Source organism: Nyctereutes procyonoides, unplaced genomic scaffold (assembly GCF_905146905.1).
Source record: "Nyctereutes procyonoides isolate TBG_1078 unplaced genomic scaffold, NYPRO_anot_genome, whole genome shotgun sequence".
NCBI lineage: Eukaryota > Metazoa > Chordata > Mammalia > Carnivora > Canidae > Nyctereutes > Nyctereutes procyonoides.
The window spans coordinates 16,829,901-16,845,116 of NW_026575142.1; the positions used below are offsets into that span (position 1 = coordinate 16,829,901).

At 38.1% G+C, this 15,216-nt stretch overlaps 3 protein-coding genes across 3 annotated transcripts in view; 2 read left to right on the forward strand and 1 right to left on the reverse strand.

Annotated features, from left to right (window-relative positions):
* Window positions 1-1,220: 1,220 nt before the first annotated feature.
* On the reverse strand, window positions 1,221-11,503 carry PHOSPHO2 (phosphatase, orphan 2). Its single transcript, XM_055307938.1, has 4 exons — window positions 11,262-11,503; window positions 10,710-10,743; window positions 7,824-7,998; window positions 1,221-5,522 (listed from the first exon to the last, which is right to left on the reverse strand). The coding sequence occupies exon 4, from the start codon at window positions 5,494-5,496 to the stop codon at window positions 4,771-4,773; it is 726 nt and encodes a 241-aa protein (XP_055163913.1). The 5' UTR covers window positions 5,497-5,522; window positions 7,824-7,998; window positions 10,710-10,743; window positions 11,262-11,503; the 3' UTR covers window positions 1,221-4,770.
* On the forward strand, window positions 8,389-10,423 carry LOC129498552 (60S ribosomal protein L39-like). Its single transcript, XM_055307939.1, has one exon. It carries the CDS (start codon window positions 8,806-8,808, stop codon window positions 8,959-8,961), a length of 156 nt encoding a protein of 51 aa, XP_055163914.1. The 5' UTR covers window positions 8,389-8,805; the 3' UTR covers window positions 8,962-10,423.
* The window catches only part of CFAP210 (cilia and flagella associated protein 210), a 41,256-nt gene continuing 35,303 nt past the window's right edge, over window positions 9,264-15,216 (forward strand). The window contains exons 1-2 of the mRNA XM_055307749.1: window positions 9,264-9,290; window positions 11,180-11,750. Coding sequence (XP_055163724.1) covers window positions 9,264-9,290; window positions 11,180-11,750 — 598 coding nt within the window. The remainder of the gene's footprint in view (window positions 9,291-11,179; window positions 11,751-15,216) is intronic.

The window sequence follows — 15,216 nt, forward strand, 5'->3', positions numbered from 1 at the left end:
TGATTATTTTACGCTTTTTCTGTCTTTGGTTATCCGTAGTTTTACAGTGGTGTGATTCCATGTGGTTTTTCCTTTTATCTATCCTGTTTGGGGTTCGTAAAGACTCTTGAATTTGTTTCAATGCTGCTTATCAATTTTGTAAAGTTCTCCATCATTATCTTTTAAAACACTGTATGTTTCATGTTCTTTCTCCTCTTCTTCTGGGACACCAATTTCCTGTTAGACTTTATCTTCCATATTTCTTAACTTCTCTTCCATGTTTCTTAACTATTTTCATAGTTTTGTTTTTCTCCACATCATTCTGGATGTTTTCTTCTAACTTGTGCTCATTCACTAACTCTCTCTTCAGCTGTGCCTGTTCTGCTGTCAAATCCATTCACCAAGATTCTAATTTCGGTCATGTTAATTTTCAGCTCTAGTATTTCCATATTATGTAATTTTCAGTTCTGTCAAAATTCTCAAAAGTTTAGTGTATGTCTGAAAATAATATCTAGTGGTCCTGCAGATCTATTTAAACGGAAGCTTCTACTGGTTATCATTCATGTCTTTTGGTGTGGCTACTTTTTATTGTATGCCCTACAAGGTACTTGCAAAATTATTTATAGATTTGAGGCTTACTGCATTAATTTTCTATGGCTGTATAACAGAATTACCACAAATTTAGCACCTCAAAACAACAAACATTTATTATCTCATAGGCTCTGTGGGTCATGAGTCCAAACACAGCTCCACTGGTCTTCTGTTCCAGGATCTCACAAAGCCAATCAAGGTGTCATCCAGAGCTGTAATCTCAGCTGAGGTTCCAGTAGGAAGGGATCCACTTTCAAGATCACATAGTTGTAGCATGCAGTTCCTTAAGGACTATTGAACTATGGGCCTACTTTTTGCTGTTAGCCAGGGGCCACTCTCAACTGCTTGCCATGTGGCCCTCTCTGAAGTCCTATTCACAACACAGCAGCTTGCTTCTTTAAGAGTAAGAGAATTAAAAAATAATAATTAAAAAATAGTGGTACCCAAGAGGCTCAGTTAGTTAAACCTTAGACTCTTGGTTTTGGCTCAGATCAGGATCTCAGGGTGATGAGATTAAGCCTCACATTGGGCTCCAGGCTCAATATGTAGTGTTTGCGATTCTCTCTGTTCCTTCCCCCGCTTGTGCACATGCTCTCTCTCTCAAATAAATAAATAAATCTTTAAGAAATAAAAGGAGAGAATTCCTTAACAAGATGAGCATTACAATCTGATGTAATGTAATCATGTAACCTTATCACATACATCCCATCATCCTTGTGGTATTCCATTGATTAGAAGCAAATCATAGGTCACCCCCTACACACACAGAATACCAGAATATAGGGATCATGATGGGGGCCACCTTAGAGTCCGTCCTCCACACTCAGGATATTAATTTCCTCTTGAGGAAAATCAGACCTATTTCTTCTGCCAAGCACCTGGGAGCTCTAAATAGCCTAGATAATCTCATTTCATTTCCTTACTCAATACCTAAAAATAAATGTCTTTCAATGTCATCTAATTTATTAATTACAGTGAAACAAAGATTTAAACAAAGATTTACTTTTTTTAGCCTAAAAAAATAGATGGTACCAATTTTCCCCACTAAATTATATGGAAAATCTGTTTTTGGTGCTTTCTGTAATGAAAAGAAAATTCTATCAATACATAATGGAAACTCATGCCTAAAAAATGAGAGCCTAGAAATTAGCATAGAATTATAAAATTTTCAGAGCAGTTGATGTTTTATGTATGAAACATGTTTTACAATATACTCATATGAAATAGTCTTGTAAATGTTGAGTATTCCTACTGTTATATATTGTATCACTCAAGTCTGCATTGCTAATCTTGAGAAAGAACAAAGGTAAAAGTATCACAATCCCAGATTTCAGGATATACTATAGAGCTATAATAATCAAAACAGTATGGTACTGGCACAAAAATAGACACACAGATCAATGGAACAGAACAGAACGCAGAAATAAACCTAGTTTATGCGCCCAATTAACCTACAATAAAAGAGGCAAACATACAATGAGAAAGAGTCTCTTTAATAAATGGTGCTAGGAAGGGGTGCCTGGGTGGCTGAGTCAGTTAAGTGTCTGACTCTTGATTTTGGCTCAGATCATGATCTCATGATCATGAGATCCAGTTCCACACTGAGAACCACTCCAGGTGTGGAGGCTGCTTGGGACTCCCTCTCCCTCTGCCCCTCCCCACTCCCTCTCTCTCAAAAAAAAGAAAAAGAAAGAAAAGAAAGAAAAGAAAGAAAGAAGAAAAAAGCAAAAAAAAGAAATGGCTCATAGTTAAAAATAATTTTTAAAATGGTGCTGGGAAAACTGGACAGCTATGTGCAAAAGAATAAAACCAGATTTTTACACCATACACAAAAATAAATTCAAAATGGATTAAAGATCTAAATGTGAGACTTGAACCCATAAAAGCCCTAGAAGAAAACATGGGCAGTAATCTCTTTGACATTGGCCTTAGAAACATTTTTCCTGATATATCTCCTTAGGCAAAGGAGACAAAAACAAAAACTATTAGGACTACATCAAAATTTTAAAAAGTTTTTGCACAGCAAAGAGAACCATCAACAAAACAAAAAGTCAAACTACTATAAATGGGAAAATATATTTACAAATGATATATCCAATAAGGGGTTAATATCCAACATATATAAGGAACTTTTACAAGTCAACACCAAAGCAAAGATCTAATTTAAAAAATGGGCAAAAATGAAAAATGTGCAGAGGACCTGAATCAACATTTTTCCAAAAAAGATACATAGATGGCCAGAGACACATGAAAAGATGCTGAATACCACTAATTATCAGGGAAATGCAAATCAAAAGCACAGTGAGATACTATCTTACACCTGTCAGAATGGCTAGTAACAAAAAGATAAATAATAAGTGTTGGCAAGAGTATGAGGAAAAAGGAACCCTCATGTACTGCTGGTGGGAATGTAAATTGGCACAGCCACCATGGAAAACAGTATGGAGATTCAATTAAAAAAAATACAAATACTGTATGATCTAGTAATTCCACTATGGGGTATTTACCAAAGGAAAACAGAAACACTAATTCGAAAAGATATATGCATCCCAGTGTTTATTGCAGTATTATTTATAATAGCCAGAAGACAGAAGCAACCTAAGTGTCTATCATGGATGAATGCTTAAAGAAGAAATGATGTGTATACACACACTGGAATATTACTCAGCCACAAAAAAAGAATGAGAGCTTGCCATGTGCAACAACATGGGTGGATCTAGAGGACATTAAGCTAAGTGAAATAAGTCAGGGAAAGACATATAACATATGATTTCACTTATATGTGTAGTCTGAAAAATAAAACAAAGAAAGCAGAAAGACACCCATATAGAGAATAAACCCATGGTTGCCAGAGGGGTGGACGGTGGAGGGAAAGGGAAACGGGTGAAGAGGAGTGGGAGATACAGGCTTCCAGTAATGGAATGAGTTAAGTCGCAGGATGAAAGGTACAGCATAGGGAACATAGTCAACAGTACTGTAACAGCCTTGCATAGTGACAGATGGGAGTTACACTTGTGGTGAACACAGCATAATGTATAAACACGTAAGATATAAACTTGTCCAATCACTATGTTGTACACCCGAAACTAATGTAACCCAGTATCAACTAAACTTCAATTGAATAAAAAGAAAAACAACAACAAAATGGGGCTCCTGTTTGGCTCAGTTAAGCTCTGACTCTTGATCGCTGAGATCAGGTCTCAATCTTAGAGTTGTGAGTTCAAGCCCTATGTTGCTAAATAGAAATAACATACTGACTAAACTAGGATACTGGGATTATAGTCTGTGATGCTGACATAAATTTAAAATATTTGAAGAATGCTGTTACTTCATTTCAAAAAGGAAAATCACAAAAACTTCAGAGATAGATACTTCATCCCTATCTATAAAATCCTGACTTAGGGGGTGCCTGGGTGGCTCAGTTGGTTGAGTGACTGACTCTTGGTTTTGGCTCAGGTCATGATGTCAGGGTCCTGATTGGCACTAAGTGGGTAATCTGCTCAAGGATTCTTTCTCTGTTCTTCCCCTGTTCATGCTCTCTCTCAAATAAATATAAATAAATCTTTAAAAAAAATACCTATTTGAAAATAGGACATTATATATATTGGGGAATCTTTTATTCTTATGTGAATAAAGTATCAGGTTTGTTTTTAAGATCTGTAACTACTAGATATGCTTTTGAAATAAGCATCTAAGAAAGTATAATATATGACTACTCTCTGGGAATAAATTCAAAAATACAATCTATCAACCACATTTGGCAGAGGCACTAATTGCACCCACCTCAATCCAGTACTCCTTTTCCCCTCAATTTTTCCCCAGGCATATGATCATCTGGAATAAAAATTGTATTTTTCATCCTTCCTCACCATTAGATGGGGTGACCATGACTAAGCCTTAGCCAAAGAAAATTAAGTGAGGGTGCAAACTTCTCACTTACTGCCCTCTCCTTTGCTGGCTAGTGTTGATGTAAGGGAAAGAGCTTGAGCAGCAATCTTGGAATGTGAGATAGAAGCCAAGTGCTGAGGTTGCTAGAGCACCACAGCAGCCTTGTGATACTTACCTCTGAAATTCTTTTAAGTGAGAGGGGGAAAAATAAAACAACTTAAAAAAAAAAATCCACTGGCATTTGGGGTTTTAGTTTTATGTTGCTGTACCTAACCTTAACCTATACACACCATATTACTCCTTGTTGGCATGTTACTCATTTATTAGAAATTGTAAATGAGAAATTATTTCAACACCTGAGGACCAAACTATAACAGAAGATTCCATAGGTTCAAGATTTTGAGACATTCTGGAAAGAGTTTTCTGTAAAGTATAACCTTTCCGTGGCATGGCAACATCATTCTTCTTCAAAAAAGTTACTGGGCAGACATCATTTCCACCATCACCTATATAAACAATTCGTGTATAATCTATTCCCTGTTGTAACTGCTTATCTACAAATTCTACCAAAACTACATTTTTGCAAAGGTTTTTTGGGCACCTGTTGCAAGAATGAGCATGATAATTTTCCACAGTGAGATGACCACTGCTATCAAAAGCTGCGGGATTTGTAAACACTTTATCAAACACATCATGAAAACTGGTAGCTTCTAAAACCCAATCTATGAAGACTGAATTTGAATCTGAAATAATGATGCAGTCAAATTTATCCTTGTTCCTTCTTATAAAGTTCAAAAGTTCCACCATCCCTAGAGTGAAAGGCATTGATGTCACTGCTCTTTTCATTTCATCTTCTCTTACACCTCTATCTCCCAAATACTTAAAGACTCTGCCCATAAATTCTGTCCAAAATCCTTTCTTATAAGAATTTTGTAGTTCAATAGGAAGCTTTTTCTCTGGAGCACACTGTATAATCCAGGTGTCACTATTATCATCTATGATTGTATTGTCAAAGTCAAAAACGAGCAAAATTTTCATGGTTCCAAAAGCAAATCTGGGTTACCCTGAAAAAGAAGAAATATTGTTTCCTAAACATACTGTTTTACATATCTAGCTATTACACTTATTTAACAAACATTGCTGAGTGTTAATCTGCTAAAATAAAGGCCTAATCTAAAAAAGTTAAAATGATTAAGCATTTAAGACCACCATTTAATTACTTTTTCCTAAGAAGCAAAATTCATATTTGAGTATTTTAAATAAATGGAAATAGAATATCCAAAAGGATATTCACAGTATTACTGTGTTCCTGTGAGGATGATTCTTCGAACACTCAGAATTAAACTACAGATTAAGCCAATGAGAGTGAAATAATTATTCCCTTACAGTCTAATTTAGAAAAATTATAAAACATGACAGAAAAAAGTAGCCTGGCTAATCATTATTTTCTTTAAATTATCAATCACAAATTTATTAGTTTAAAATATTTACAATAATCCACATATAAACTAACAGGCTATGTATAATATAAAATAAATCCTCTGTATACTGACCTAAATTCTACCAAATTTAACACTATGAAATCTTACAAAATTTGAATAATCTTCCTAAAAAGGTATTTAGCTTGAAATCATTAATGCCAGTGTTACAACTAAATGGTTGCTTATGGTGTATTTGAAATTCTAAACAAATTACTTAAACTTGGCACCAGTTCCATCCTTCCAGACTATAAGTAACTTTTGTTAACAATTTTCAAATTTATTTTTATTTTCTAAGATAGTTCAGCTCTGGAGTACCAAATAATCTGGGTATGTGTGAAAAGTCACATTGCTTATATGACAATTACTTAATTCTTTGTTTTCATTAAATGATAATGAAGGTCATTAAATATAAGTGACCCTCTTATAAATGACCTTAGTTTTTCCTTGAGAAAAAGAAAAACTAAACTGGTCAACAGATGCTATGAATAAAAATTATCCATCTGTAAAAAAGACAGTTATAAAGAAACCCAAGAGAAGCTATAATTACTGTGTGTAAACAACAAAAAAATCTTTTTTTAAAGAGTAACTAACACTTTTAAAGATATCATAATATACCAGGCACTAGACTAAGAACTTTACAATTTCATCATCTCACTTAACTTCATAACCCTATCAAGTAGAAAGTATTACCATCATCTTAAAGATACATAAGCCAAAGCCTAAGTATGAGTTAAGTTGGTTAAGTATTAGTTAAATGGAAAAGCTGGAGTTTGGACTCAGGTACACTTGACTCCAAAGTTCAGGCTTAAAGTACCATACTCTAGTGTCTAAGAAATAAAACATTTAAAGTTTATTAATCACTTTATTTTTTTTAAGTTTATTTATTTTTTTGGAATCTCAACACCCAACATGGGGCTCACACTCACAACTCTGAAATCAAGAGTCTCATGCTCCTCCAAATGAGCCAGCCAGGTGTCCCACTTATTAATCAGTTTATTTGTTTTCTTAAGATTTTTAAATTCATTTATTCATGAGAGATAAACAGAGAGAGGCAGAGGGAGATGCAGGCTCCTAATAGGCAGTCTGATGTGGGACTCGATCCCAGGACCCGGGGATCATGCCCTGAGCCAGAGGCAGAGCCTCAACCGCTGAGCCACCCAGGCGTCCCTATTAATCAGTTTAAAATAAATACTAGGTAGGGGGATCTGGGTGGCTCAGTCAGTTAGTTTATCCAGTAGGTGAGTAGATATCCAGGAGGTGAAATGGAGAACAGAGCTTGTTGACTCATACAAGAGTTAGTATTCTATGTCTCTCAATTTAGACTATCTGGAGATTAACCTAGGAGGATATCTCTTGTTTTGTGAATTTAGGCACACAGTACATAATATTCTGACACTCTGGATCCTTGTACTCTAACTATCTAATCCAGCTATTCCAACTGGCTCCTAGAAATTTAAGTGCAGAATTCACTGTCCTAAAAACAGTGTAACAAATAGCAATAAGGCATAGTTGACAAACACATTAGTATTGCACTCTAGGCACACTTTAAATTACACATGCTTTTCAAGTATTATGAATTTATACAAAATTAAAAAAAATTTTTAAATGTAACTCGCTGGTTGAAAACTGTCTCAGGCTGATACTTAATGAGCCAAAAGTTGCCCAAATTCCTGAACTATTTATTAACCTCAAAATAATAAGATATATCATAAACCTGAAGTTAACATAGTTCTGCTGTTGAGTATTAATTTCTATCTGAAAATATACTTTTTAAAATTTCAGATCTTTTTCTAGTAGTTTTTTGTCACCATTCAACATAAACCTTTATTAAAAATACTTACCAAAAAAAAAAAAAAAAACCAAAAAAAAAAAAAAAAAACTTACCCAACTTAGTATTTCCAAGACAATTATTTTTACTTCAGAATAGGGCTTAGGTTAAACAGTCAAGACAATCTTCACCTTTAAACACCAGCCAGTTTCTAACCAACATTACTCCTACTCTATATGCAGGAAACAAAGTCTTCTGGTTTGGAGCAAAGAAACGGAGACTTCTTAACTCCTAAAATTAAAAGTATTTAAGATATATTTAAATTTATGTTTTCTAATTACGCTGTTTTCTCTTACATTAGAAAGGCACTTATTGGGAATGGGAGAAACAAAATCTTGATTAAACAAAGATTACAATGAATATACATTTTAATCCGGTGGATAAAGTCACGTGTTAGGCTGATTATGTTAAGATTTCCAGGTTCCATTTTTCCTTTTTACTTGTTAAATAATAGATAAGTACTACATTCTATTGTCAATAAACTTTTAAAATTAGTGCTATACTTTATTTTTTTTATTTATTTATGATAGTCACAGAGAGAGAGAGAGAGAGAGAGAGAGAGAGAGAGGCAGAGACCCAGGCAGAAGGAGAAGCAGGCTCCATGCACCGGGAGCCCGACATGTGATTCGATCCTGGGTCTCCAGGATCGCGCCCTGGGCCAAAGGCAGGCGCCAAACCGCTGCGCCACCCAGGGATCCCCCCTAGTGCTATACTTTAATAAAAATGCCTCCAAAACTTAAGGATGTGCACAAAAGTTTAAAGAATATGAATCTAAAAAAAAAAAAAAGAAAAAGTGAATCTATTTTGAATCCAGTTTGTTAAAATTCCAAAAGCAGTTATTAATTATTCTCTCCAAAAGCATGAGCAGTATATATTTGCCATCTCTGCAATGTTTTTATATATCTATAAACATAACATTTATATATATAAACATAACCTGTGTTTTTTACAATAATGAAAACTGGAAACTGCACAGACATCCAAGAACTGGGGACTGGTTAAATAAGATATGTGGGCGTGTGGTTGACTGTGATCGCCATGTCTTCTCACAAGACTTTCAGAATCAAGCGATTCCTGGCCAAGAAACAAAAGCAGAATCGTCCTATTCCCCAGGGGATTCGGATGAAAACTGGTAATAAAATCAGGTACAATTCCAAGAGGAGACACTGGAGAAGAACCAAACTGGGTCTGTGAGGAAGCATCGCACATCATGAAATAGCAAACATAAATGGCACACATATTTAAGCCACATGGAGATCATCACATGTTCCTATCTTATCAATATGGAAACATCCTTCCTACCCGGCCAATAGACATGTCTTAGCAAGAGAATGATTTTCTCTGTTACTATGCCTCTATACAGTAGGTTGGTTCAGTAATAAATGTGAGACCTTTCAGCTGAGCTGCTGTTGTGTCCTGATTTGTGAGGTACTGAATTCCCCCTCCTGTCAGATCTCACATAGCACCGTCGGATAGAACTTTCTGCAGTGAGAGAAATGGCCCTTGACAACGAAGTATTTCAAGTGTGGCTAGGGGACACCTGTGTGGCTCTATCTGCTAAGCGTCTGCCTTTGGCTCAGGTCTTGACTGGGAGTCAGCATGTCTCTCTCACTGCTCCTCCCCCTGCTCATGTGCTTTCTCTCAAATAAAATCTTTTAAAAAAAAAAAAAGATATGTGATAGCCGGGTAATGGAATATTTATTCAGACAATAAAAGCTAAGATCTTTAGTACAACTTATACAAGTAAATCACTAAACAGTGTGTACAGTATAATCCCATTTTTGTTTTAAAAAATGTCTGTGTACGGTGGTAGGATCATGGGTGCTTCAATTGCCGTGCATTCTTTTTCTACACCGATTTTGTAATAATTTTTTTTCCAAAGAATAATTTAAACTCTTGTTTCAGATCAAAATGCAAATGCTACCTTAACTTCACAACAAAATAAAACAAAGGAGTGGAGTCAGAGAGAGAAGTAACTAGCTCTAGCTAGACTTAGCTGTAAACATCCATGGGTTAGTTGAACTGGGTGTTGGAAGTCGAATGATATCAGACAAATTGGCAAATTATTGAGACTGAATTTTATATGATTCAATACTTTCTGTAACCTAGTTAGTTAAAATTCCAGTGAATTTTTGTTGGAAGGTAATTCTCCATGGTCTCTATTGGTTCTTCATGCTTTACAAGCAAGCCATTCACTGCTCTATGCTCTGGGCTATTGTCTCAACCTACGTGTAGTGAGAAGCCCCGAAAGGCATGCTTACTGTCCAGTAGAATAGATTAAGGTTCCCTAAGCTCAAGGTTCCTGTGCAGTATTGCAACACACTCCACGTGCAGGTGACTTCTGATCCTTTCATCACCAGGTGGCAAGCGGGGCAAAACTGCTGAGATTTTGTCCAGTGTCATGGCTCTATTTCATTTATTTCTGCGTCTTCCACAAAACTGTGGCAAGCTAAATTGTTAGCGTGCAAGTAGTATAAAATCTCTGGCCCTTCCCGAGCTCTTGACACTTTTAAAACTATGTTTCTGGGCAGCCCCAGTGGCTCAACGGTTTAGCGCCAGCCTTCAGCCCAGGGCGTGACTCTGGAGATCGAGTCCCAGAGTCCCACGTCAGGCTCACTGCGTGGAGCCTGCTTCTCCCTCTGCGTGTGTCTCTGCCTCTCTCAGGAATAAATAAATAAAAATCTTTTTTTAAATGTTTCTTTTTTTTTAATTTTTATTTATTTATGATAGTCACACACAGAGAGAGAGAGAGGCAGAGACACAGGCAGAGGGAGAAGCAGGCTCCATGCACCGGAATAAATAAATAAAAATCCTAAAAAAAATAATTTTTAAGAATAAAATAAAAATAAAACTATGCTTCCAAAAAAAAAAAAAAAACACCTCACCAATGTGCATAAGCTAACTTACATCAACAAATATTTTGTTAGTCCTTTCATACTTACCAGCATTATTACGGTGGAACATCTGATAGAAAACCTGAAGAAAAATAGCACAACTATGTGTTAGAACTTTAGTGATTAAAAATCGTTACCTCCTTTCATTTTGAGCGACTCTAGTTTGGTGCCTGATGTGTAGGTGCCCTAGCCAACTAACTGATAAAAAAAAAAAAAATTGTACTTCGATGTGTCAGAAAGGGGGGGGGGTCTTTTGAAACCAAGACTGCATCCACTTTTAACAGATTTTTGTGTTCTCAGTGGTCTGACTTGTCCCACAAATACCTTCATTTTACTATAATGCATTTACAAAGCAATTTAAAACGTCTTAAGGATCCTAACATGAATGTTCTGGGACAATATCCAAGTTTTTTTTTTTTTTTTTAATATAAGCTTCATCTAGCCTGGATCATGGTTTAGAAACCAAAGTATTTAAAAACCGATTTCTCTGTCCATTAACCTCGGCGTTTCCACGGAAGGGGGGCCTCTGCCCTCCAGCTCCCCCCCGCGAGCAGGTCTGTGGGCCGCACACACCGAGTCAGGCCTCGCTCTCCCACACACCTGCAGGGTCCGCCCCGGACGTAGGCGCAGGCACCTCGCTGGGGGTCATCCCCCGTGAGGAGCCCGGTGGACGAGGACGGGAGCGCCGGGCCGGGCCCCCAGGGCTCCTCACGGACCCGGACCACGCGTCGGCAGCCGTCCTGTCCCCGGGGCCGCTCCCGCAGGCTCTGCCCCCCGTTCCGGAGCCTGCCCCTGCGGGAAACCCGACGCGCGCGCCGCCGCACGACTTCCCGCGCAGGCGCAGTCCCGCTTTCCCAGCCCGACGGCCCCGCTGCGGCGCGTTCGCCGTTCCTCGGCCGCGGCTGCCGTCACTTCCGGCGGCGTTGCTAAGCGACTGCGCGCTTCGGCAAACATTCCACTGGCTGGGGTCCTGCTCGCCCCGCGTCGGCGTCGCCTTGCAGAGTCTCAGAGTGCCCGACGCCTCGTCAGAGATGCTGGCGCGGTTTGGAAGGCGCTGTGGAGGTGTAGGGAGGGCGAGGAAAAACACAGGTGAGCTGACCTGGCCGATCCAGGCAGGGGGGCCAAATGGGAGTTCTGGTTACTCTCTGAGAAGGGCTCCACCAACTCGAAAGCAGCCCCATGGGCATCGTTGGGCTCTGAGTAAATGCACAGGTTTGCCTTCAGATGAATGGGCAGGTGGGAAACGTTCACACAAATAGGAGGGGAGAAAAGATGAGTCAGAGACTCCTAGGTGACCAGCCTCAAGGTGTGCAGTGGCAGTTCCAAGAGTGTTGTGTTCGCTGAATTCCCTTAAGCTTTTGTTATTCGTGAGTGACTTGTAATATCTTTTGGAAATATCAATGACTTCACTAGTCTTGTCTGTGCTGTGAACCTACTGTGCCCTTAGGAACGTCTCTAATGGAAATTTCTTTCTTTCTTTCTTTCTTTCTTTCTTTCTTTCTTTCTTTCTTTCTTCTTTCTTTCTTTCTTTTCTTTTCTTTTCTTTTCTTTCTTTTTCTTTTTTCTTTCTTTCTTTTTTTTTTTTTTTTGGTTGGGAAATGTCTCAATTTCCTCATCTCTAAAGTGAAGGAGTATAAAAAATAATGCTACTTAGGTGTTGTAACCTAGATGACCTTCTATAAAAATTTGATTTTTGAATAGAAGTAGTCTAAGGGGACATCTAAAGAACTCTTTAGCAATTACAGTGATTTTGTTTTTTTAAGTCTTTGAATTCCCAATTAATGTTGTCATAGTGACCGCTTGAACTTTGGGAATTTGGACTGTCTTCGTGTCATTGCCTGAGCTTCTGTAGCAGTGGAGCCTCTTTATGCCAGATGCAGAGTGAGGGCCAGCTGCTATCCCACCAGGGGACTCTACTGGAATTTATACAATGAAGGACTCATGAAGTAGCCATGGAAGGTTCTGACAGGTTGGAGGACGTATCCCTGGGACATGTATTGAAAAAACACAATTACTGTCACATACTCACTTTCTCTTTTTTTAAAAAAAGATTATTAATTTGACAGAGCACAAGCAAGGGGAGAATCAGAGGAAGAGAGAGAAGCATGCTCTCTGCTGAGCAGGGAGTGAGATGTGGGGCTTAATCCTAGGACCCTGGGATCATGACCTGAGCCGAAGGCAGATACTTAACCAACTGAACTATCAAGGAACCTCACATACTCACTTTCTTACATACACAGTACTACAATAAAAGACTGATTTATCTAATAGGTGTTAAATAATGTTTTGCATCATTCAGTCTAAAAGTTACCATCTGAAGGATACCTGACTGGCTCAGTAGCTTGAGCATGTGACTCTTGATCTCCAGGTCATGAGTTTGAGCCCCAAGTTGGGTGTAGAGAAATAAATAAACATTTTTAAAAAGTTACCATCTCAGCCTCACTGCTAAACTGTAATCTCCATTTAGAAGAGGGTGAAAAGTAGGAGAGAGGTTCAGATATGTAGACAGCTATCTGTAAAATATCTAAAGATTTAGTGGAGTGACATCAGCCAGAAAGGTGAATGAATGATACAGTGGTAAGTATTGGGTACAAGCCAACAAGCTAACAAAAAAACTTAAAACAAAACAAAACAAAACAAAAAACTACCTGGGAACTGAGATGTTTATAGAAGGTAGAAGCTCCCTACTTATTCCTGGGAATCCCGAAGGACAAATGCATGCAGAGTGCTATACACATGCCCAGGAAATACGTGAGAATGAAGCTTTCATCTCTGGCTGAATTTGAGGCTCTATGCAAGAAAAAACGTAAAGACTAAGACAGAGTTGTAAACTACTTGCCTAAGCATTGAAGTCACGTTTCACCCGTCACAGAGACTTTCTTGGCAAAGTCTGGGAGACTTATTTAAGGAAATTTAATTTAATTTAAGGAAACTATTTAATTATTAGTTGACAACTAAACTAACCAAGCTGAAATTCCAATAGCCAAGTACAAAAAGAATACAAACTTTACAGATTTAGTTCAGGAAAAACACTAAACAAACCACAACTGCCAAAAACAAAACAAAACAAACAAAACAGCAACACACCACCAAAAAACCCCCAAACAAAACAGACTTTGAGTGTAGGGGGAATGTCAGAACATTTAGACTTGCCACATATTATTTAAAATGACGAGGCATGCAAAGAAAAAGGAAATTATGGTCCAAAAAGGAAAAACGTTTTAATAGGAACTGTTCTTGAGGAAGTCCGGTATTAGACTTCCTAAACAATTTTCTTGTGTAAATTTATAGCTATTGCAAATATGTTCAAAGAACTGTCAAAGGAACTACAGGAAAGTATTAAGGATGCTGTCTCACAAAATAGAGCATTTCAATAGAGAGATTATAAACAGGGACACCTGGGTGGCTCAGTCGGTTAAGTTTCTGCCTTCAGCTCAGGTCATGATCTCAGGGTTCTGGGATGGAGCCGAGTCCAGCTCTCTGCTTGGCAGGGAGTCGGCCTCTCCTTCTCCCTCTCCTACTCTCCCCAGCTCATTCTCTCTCTCAAATAAATAGGTGATATCTTTGTTTTAAAAAAAGAAAAAGAAAAGAAGTTATAAACAGAAACCAAATAGAAATTTTTGAGTTGAAAGCACAATAGTTTAAATGAAAAATTCACTAAAGGGTCTCAGTAGCAGATTTGAGCTTGCAGAGGAAAAATTCCATGAATTTTTTTTTTAAACTTTATTTATTTATTTATTCATGAGAGACACACAGAGAGAGGCAGAGACACAGGCAGAGGGAGAAGCAGGCTCCATGCAGGGAGCCCGACGTGGGACTCGATCCCGAGTCTCCAGGATCACGCCCTGGGCTGAAGGCGGCGCCAAACTGTTGAGCCACTGGGGCTGCCCAAATTCCGTTAAATGTTGATTGAGATTGTCCAGTCTAAGGGATAGGAAGAAAAAAGAATGAATAAAAATGAGCAGATCCGGGCAGCCCCGGTGGTGCAGTGGTTTGGTGTCGCCTTCGAGTCCCACGTCAGGCTCCCTGCTTGGAGCCTGCTTCTCCCTCTGCCTGTGTCTCTGCCTCTCAGTCTCTCTCTCTCTCTCTGAATAAATAAATAAATCTTTAAAAAAAAAAATAAAAATGAGCAGATCCTCAGAGAAATGTAGGGCACCAACAAGTATACCAACATACATATAATTTGAGACTTAGAAGAGGAGAGAAAGAAGTAGAAAATATTTGAAGAAATAATGATTGTAAACTTCACATATTTGATGAAAAACTTTAATCTACATATTAAAGAGCTCATTGATCTGCTAACTAGGATAAACTCAAACAGATCCAGAACTAGAAATATCATGATCAAACTGTAAAAAGACAAAAGCAAAGATAATCTTGAAAGAAGCAAGAGAGAAACAATGCAACACATACAAATGGGCCTCAATAAGATTACTAGCTGGTTTCTCATAAGAAAACTATGGAGAGGGGCAGCCCGGGTGGCTCAGCGGTTTAGCGCCGCCTTCGGTCCAGGGCCTGATCCTGGAGACCTGGGATCGAGTCCCACCTCAGGCTC

Excerpts from the sequence above, each read along its gene's own strand:
- PHOSPHO2 (XM_055307938.1), bottom strand. The coding sequence starts at position 5,496 with ATGAAAATTTTGCTCGTTTTTGACTTTGACAATACAATCATAGATGAT.
- LOC129498552 (XM_055307939.1), top strand. The coding sequence starts at position 8,806 with ATGTCTTCTCACAAGACTTTCAGAATCAAGCGATTCCTGGCCAAGAAA.